The sequence below is a fragment of the Ailuropoda melanoleuca genome, chromosome 12 (assembly GCF_002007445.2).
Source record: "Ailuropoda melanoleuca isolate Jingjing chromosome 12, ASM200744v2, whole genome shotgun sequence".
NCBI lineage: Eukaryota > Metazoa > Chordata > Mammalia > Carnivora > Ursidae > Ailuropoda > Ailuropoda melanoleuca.
The window spans coordinates 9394877-9401845 of NC_048229.1; the positions used below are offsets into that span (position 1 = coordinate 9394877).

At 44.0% G+C, this 6969-nt stretch overlaps 1 protein-coding gene across 7 annotated transcripts in view; it reads right to left on the reverse strand.

Annotated features, from left to right (window-relative positions):
• Positions 1-6969, reverse strand: part of HECTD4 (HECT domain E3 ubiquitin protein ligase 4) — a 187781-nt gene extending 180812 nt beyond the window's left edge. For all 7 annotated transcript variants that reach the window (XM_034638583.1, XM_034638580.1, XM_034638584.1 and 4 more), the window contains exon 1: positions 6581-6969. In XM_034638583.1, coding sequence (XP_034494474.1) covers positions 6581-6757 — 177 coding nt within the window. In that variant the 5' untranslated portion in view covers positions 6758-6969. The remainder of the gene's footprint in view (positions 1-6580) is intronic.

Below are 6969 nucleotides of genomic sequence, written 5' to 3' on the forward strand. Positions count from 1 at the left end.
TGTAAAACAAGATGGAAAGAGGAGGAGGGTGGACAGAGCATGGGGCCCTTTTAGGACTTGACAAGCCTTTCATAATTATCACCACAGGTACCTTATTACTTAGGAAAGAACAGGTGCATGACAATCTATCCAGTAGCCTGGGCCAACAGGTGCTATTTTCTGACAGTCAATATGGAAGCCAAGAAGACAGATAATAATCAAAACTGATTTATTTAGCAAGACCTCAGACATACAATTGGAGGAAAACTACAATGAAGACTATTATCTCATCTGCCTAGCCATACTGCAAACAAATTGGGAAGGAAGAAAATTCCAGAGGAATCACACACACACACACACACACACCCTACTATCTCCACTATTCACTCTAGGAGAAAAAAAATTCTGTTGATGGCACAGTTTTGCTTTCATATACAATGGACAGCTGACTGAATATGCAAAAAACAACTTTCCAGCAAAGCACCTTATAAAGACAGTCCATACACACTTTAAGTACATAATCACATCCCTCTTTATCTAATCCTTACATTAACCCTATTATTACTTCTCTCTTACAGATGAAGCGTCTAACACAATAATTTCTGAGCCTGGACCCGGGGCTAGAGTTGGACAGATCTATTTCACTCTCAGCTTTGCTACTAACTGTATAACCTTTGTCAAGTTACTTCACTTCTGTGCCACAGTCTCCTTATTTGTAAAGTAAGGATAACCATGGGAACACCTTACAAGGTTTTTGTGAGGATTGAATGAGATAATGGGTGTGAAGTGCTTAGCACAGAGCCTGGCACACAACTTGCTGACACTGTGGTCATGGCGGTAAGTAGAGGTGGGGACGATGATGACAAAGAAGTTACAGTGGAAGAAGAAACGAGGGATTAACTAAAGGCATGGAACTTGCCCAAAGTCATACAGCTAGTACGGCACAGAGCTAGAATTTCAGTCCCAATCGGATTCTTTAAACCTGACTTTGACCTTTAGGCAAATACTGCCTCCCACAGTCATAAGGTACTTCATTCTAACTTTGTAGCTAGCCAGCCAAACCTGAGAGCTGGCTGAGCCATTTGCCCAAGCTCACAGAACCCTGCACAAAGATTCAGTGACTCTTCTTCCAGGGCTCATTAATTACACTGTAATTAACTTTACTCGTGAGCAAAGGTAGTTTTATTCATTACCTCTTCCAAATTTAGAATTTGGAATTCTATAAAAGTACATAAACCACTTCCAAAGGAATCTGAGCAAAGGATAAACTGGCTGGTGGTATCCTCCTAGAAGAATAGATCAACATTTATAAATCTAAATTATCATCTCAAAGATTTCATCTGAATGTGTCCTAAGTATTCAAAGCCTTAACTTATTCCAGTTGATCAACTCCTTCCCTTACATAGCAAAACAACAAACAATAAACAAAAAACGCTCCTGAGCCTTTTTTCATTTCCTAAGCAGTATCAGTAAAGCATTCTGGGCTTGCATGGGGTTCGTTCATTTGTTTCAGTGAGACAGAACAGGCATACAATAAACTGCACTTATTTAAAACGTACGATTTGATGAGTTTTGACATATGTTTATATACAACCATGAAACCATCTCCATAGTCAGAACAGGGACCATATCCATCACCTGAAAAGTTTCCTCATGTACTTTTGTAATCCCTTTCCCATCCATCCCAGTCTACCTTCATTCCCAGGCAACCACTGATCTGCTGCTTGTCACTACCAATTAGTTTGCATTTTCTAGAATTTCATATAAGCGAAATCTTACAATATGTATTCCTGTTTGTCTAGCTTCTTCCACTCAGCATAAATCATACTTGTTTATCCATTTACCTGTAGATGGACCTTTAGATTGTTTGCAGTTTTTGGCAAGCACAGATAAAGCCGCCATGAACATTCATGTTGAAGTCCTTTTTTTTTTTTTTTTTTTTTTACGTTCAAGTCTTTTGCACTGGTGTGAGCATGTGGGGATGGGATGGATTCTTATTAATAACACACACACACACACACAATGGAAAATTACCTAAAATGTCTGAGTTTAAAATTAATCTAGGGGCGCCTGGGTGGCACAGCGGTTAAGCGTCTGCCTTCGGCTCAGGGCATGATCCCGGCGTTGTGGGATCGAGCCCCACATCAGGCTCCTCCGCTGTGAGCCTGCTTCTTCCTCTCCCACTCCCCCTGCTTGTGTTCCCTCTCTCGCTGGCTGTCTCTATCTCTGTCAAATAAATATAATCTTTAAAAAAATAAATAAATAAAATAAAATTAATCTAAACTATACGGTACAAAACATCTTGGCCAATTTGGGCCAGTCAATTAGCTTCTCTGTCAACATCCGTATGTGCAAGGCCTGTCTCCACTGGAGTTTGTAAAGAAAAATGAGACAGAAAGTAGAAATCTTTTAGAACTTCCACAAATAGGCTATTTTTTTTCTTGAAAATTCCCTTAAAAAAAAAAAGACTAATGTTCTATGAAATGTAATGCAAAATGCAATCTTTGAGTTGTCATTTTTAAGTTTTTAAAATTTCTCTTAAATTTATATTTATTTCACACTTAAAAAAATAATTTCCTACACACTTTCACTTTCTGCCAACAACATGAAATTAAAATAAATACAGGTGGCTATTTTAAACACCAAGGAAAAAAATTCACTCTACATCTCTAATGTATTCAAAGTCCTTATCTACCAGCCTTACTCGATCAGCATCCCCTATCTGCCGTCTCCTATCACTCTCCTCTTCGCCTCGGCTTACTGGGCTCAGAGCTCCAAACTAAGGATGCTAAGCATGCTTCCCTCTGAGGGACTTGGCTCTTGCTGTCCTCTGTCTAGGATGTACTTTCCCCAGCAGCCATATGGCACCCTCTCACCTCCTTCAGGGCTCTGCTCAAATGCCATTCTGTCCTTTCCTTTCCTACCCATCCTACGTAAAAGGGAACCCTTCACCACCATTACTCCCCATTCCTCCTACCCAGCTACACTTGCCTCCACAGCACTTACCATTTGAGGTATTACATATACATATATATAATATGTATTTGATTATTTGTTATTATCTATATCCTCCCACTAAAGTAAAAGTTTTTTGAAGACAAAGGTTTTATTTTATCCTCTCCTGCATCCTCAGTGCCCAGGACAGTGGGTCTTGCCCACTTCGAATTCTACAAATACTTGAAGAAATTTGTTGATTACACACCATTTATTGATTTAAAAAAATAAATTCTGAGGGGCTTGGCTGGCTCAGTCAGAAGAGCATATGATTCTTTTTTTTTTAATTTTTTTTTAAGATGTTACTTATTTATTTGACAGAGAGTGAGTGAGCACAAGCGGGGGAGCAGCAGAGGCAGAAAGAGAAGCAGGCTCCCCACTGAGCAGGAAGTCCAATGCGGGACTCGATCCCAGAACCCTGGGATCATGACCTGAGCTGAAGGCAGACACTTAACCATTTGAGCCACCCAGGCATCCCGAGTATGTGATTCTTGATCTCAGGGTCATGAGTTCAAACCCCACCTTGAGTGTAGAGATTACTAAAAAATAATAATAATAATAATAATTAATAAATAAATAAATAAGCTTTAAAAATCTGTTTAAAATTCACTAGGAAGAAAAAAATTTTTAGGGAGAAAAATTTTTTTTTTTAAAGATTTTATTTATTTATTCGACAGAGATAGAGACAGCCAGCGAGAGAGGGAACACAAGCAGGGGAGTGGGAGAGGAAGAAGCAGGCTCATAGCAGAGGAGCCCGATGTGGGGCTCGATCCCACAACGCCGGGATCACGCCCTGAGCCGAAGGCAGACGCTTAACCGCTGTGCCACCCAGGCGCCCCAGGGAGAAAATTTTTAATTCAAATGCTGTGCTCTTGCTTAAATTAAAATGCTAAGTCAATGTTGATCCACTTCATAGGATGGGTTCTTTTTCAAATTGACATTTAACTTTGAACAGCACTTAACAGAAAAGAACACTGGAATTCAAAGGCAGGAAAGCCAAGATCTAGTTGTCTGTCTTGCCATAACTAGCTTCACTACCGAGTCATAACCTCTCCTGATCTCAGATAACTTCTCTCTAAAACGAGGAAAGTGATTATCTCCAAGGCCCCTTCTTGCTCTAAAATTCTGAGACTCTACTGCAGTTAGTGCACACTTATGCATTAAGGTTGCCAATCATAAATTCATCAGCTTAATTCAAATTTGTCCTAATCCAAAACTGTCAACTGAAGGATTCTCTCTAACTAGAAAACCCTGTGGAAAAAAACGGCCATTGGTTAGCTGGATGTCCACTGAAAGGAGAGGCTTAGAAGAGTGTACCTCATAGGGGTGGCAGTATTTAAAAAAAAACTGATGAACCTCTAATCTTCCTCAAATATGAAAAAGAATATATTGCTAGAAAGGACATAAAAATACCTGTTTACTACCCTATCTTTAGCCAGTTATGAAATTTTAGATAATTACAAATATGAGTATCATACATGCAAGGAAGATATTACGATGAGAAGCAGACGTGTTAGAGACCAATAGACCTGGGTTAATGTCCAGGCTCTCTGTGTGTGATCTTGAGCAAGTCACGTACTTACTCTGCATTTTGCTTGCCTCATCTGCACAACGGGTGCGACATATATAGCTGTTACAATAGGCAACAGTATTTAGCTACTAGGATTCTTTTAGGAACTTATTAAGATGATGTCTGACACATAGGATATACTTAATATTATTATTAAATAACTAAATGTGAATACACCCACGCAAACACAAATCTAACAGCCACAAAAACATTTTTAGCTATCCATTTCTACTGATACAATATAGCCAATATAACATACAGAAGAAATAAAAAAAGTTCTTCACCATTGACAGTCATATTTATTACCCATACACATACTGGTTTCTGAAAGGTCAGAACACACATTTTCTTTAAGAGTTTTTAAAAATCTACCAAGCCAGGGAGGTTTTCTTTAAGATCATTCTTCTGTGGAAGAAGCAGACAAATACTCAATACCTTTATACAGTAAACATTTTAGGAAAGCCAACTTAAGAGCTCAGGTATTTTTAACTACTCCTACCTTTTTAATCCTAAATATATTACATACATATAAAATTTTGGGATCTGTGAACTTAGTCTCTAAGGAACAAAGAGCACCCACTTCCCACATTTCACATTCAACAAAGTCAATTAAATAAAAAGATTCCACCATCATAGCATAATACCCTTTGAGTTTTCAAGCCGATAAGACACTTAGACACTTGCTTTTTCTAGAATAGGCCTAAATGAGACACAAGAAAACCGTAATCCCGTGTTAGGAATTCCCTATCAACTTGTATCTTCCCCCCTTCGGTGGTCAGACTGTAAAATAAGTCAATTAAGAGTTCACAATGGGAATGCTGCAACCTCAACCTCAAATCCAGACACAAAACACAGTGGAACGCATTCGCATCTCAAGCACGCCCAAACGTCTTGGCCAACGCGATCTGATCACTACCGTTTCCAGAAACACACAGTAATGGGTTATAATCCATTTCTATAAACGTTCCTTGTGTTGAAAGCCAAAGTGCATGCAAAACCGCAAAACACAAAAGATTCTTCGCATTCCGTTTTTAGCCAGAAGACAGGCCATCCTCTCCGCGCCCTACCCCAGAGAGTCCTCCTTGCGACAGTAAGAATTTCATGACACCCTATGCTACCTACACATCAAAATATCACCCCACAAAGTGGAGGGGGTGCAGCGTCAGCATCGGCTGGCCTCGATGAAATGATACTGCCGGTATTCCCACCTCTGGGCAAACACGAAACCAACTGAAGTCGGTGGAAAGTTCTCATCAACCGAGCATTTTGGTTTCCTTCTGCCCCCAAATCCAGCAGTAGCACAAACGCGGAGATTTGCTTTTGCACCTGCCACAGCTCCTAAGCCTCGGTTTCTCGGAGACCCCCCGAGCTCATGAAAAAGGCCTTGAGGCCTAAAGCACCCGTGACCCTTTGCGGAGAGCTCACGGAGGGCCCCTGTAGCATCACCCTCGCTGTCCACACAGCCCGCTTCCCTGACAAAGGCCCCGTGTCAATCCGAGGCACGACACAGAGAAGTTGCTGGATTGCCCATCACCGACCGACAGCTGCCAATACCCTCCCCCGGGGGGAAGAAAAATCAACATAGAACTGGGAATGAGAAAGGGGGAGGTATACAACGTTAAAATTAAAATGTCCCCAAAGCTAAGCAACCTGGGTGTGCCCTGGAAGTGAGTCCAGGGGGTCCGTGGGGGAGGGGAGAGAGAGTCTGGAGAGCCTGGGAGGCAACAGTGGCTCTTCCAGGGCGTGAAGGCCGTGCCGGGTGATAGTCTAATAAAATGCCGGGTGTCGGAACGCTCAGAATGAAACCACAAATGCAATCCCCGGCGGGCTTGAGGCCCGGAGGAGGCAGGGAGGCGGGCGGGCTGCGGACCTGCGGCCGCGGCCCCCCACCTGTCCTCCCCGCGCCCACACACCTGCCGGGGCAGCCTTCTGGGGGCCTCGGGGCGGGGGTGAGGCAGAGACGTGACGGCCCGACCCCGGGGACGCGGGGCGGGCGGACTAATCTGATGGCAGAGGCCAGGGATCTGCCTCGCTCACCTCCAAGTCGGTGTCGGCGGCCTCCGGGCCCCCGAGGATCTCGCTGGGCAGCTCGGCCAGGTCGGTGACCCGGATCAGCCCGTCGTGCAGGAAGATGGTCTCCTCCTTCACCGAAAGCCACTGCGCCGAGTCCGCGGCCGCCGCCGCCGCAGCTGCCGCGGCCGCAGACGAGCCCATGGCCCCGGCTGAGGGTTGACGGTGAGGAGCAGCCGCCCGGCCCGGGGGAGACGCGAGCAGGAGTCGCCGAGATCACCAGTCCATAGCAGCAGTCGCCGCGCCCGCCTGCAGCGCCCCGCTCGCCGCCTCGCCTATGCAGCTCCGCCCTAGGCGGTCCGAGCCGCCATCCCCCCACCCCCGGCCCCGGAGACCCCGGCCCCGCCACCACCGCC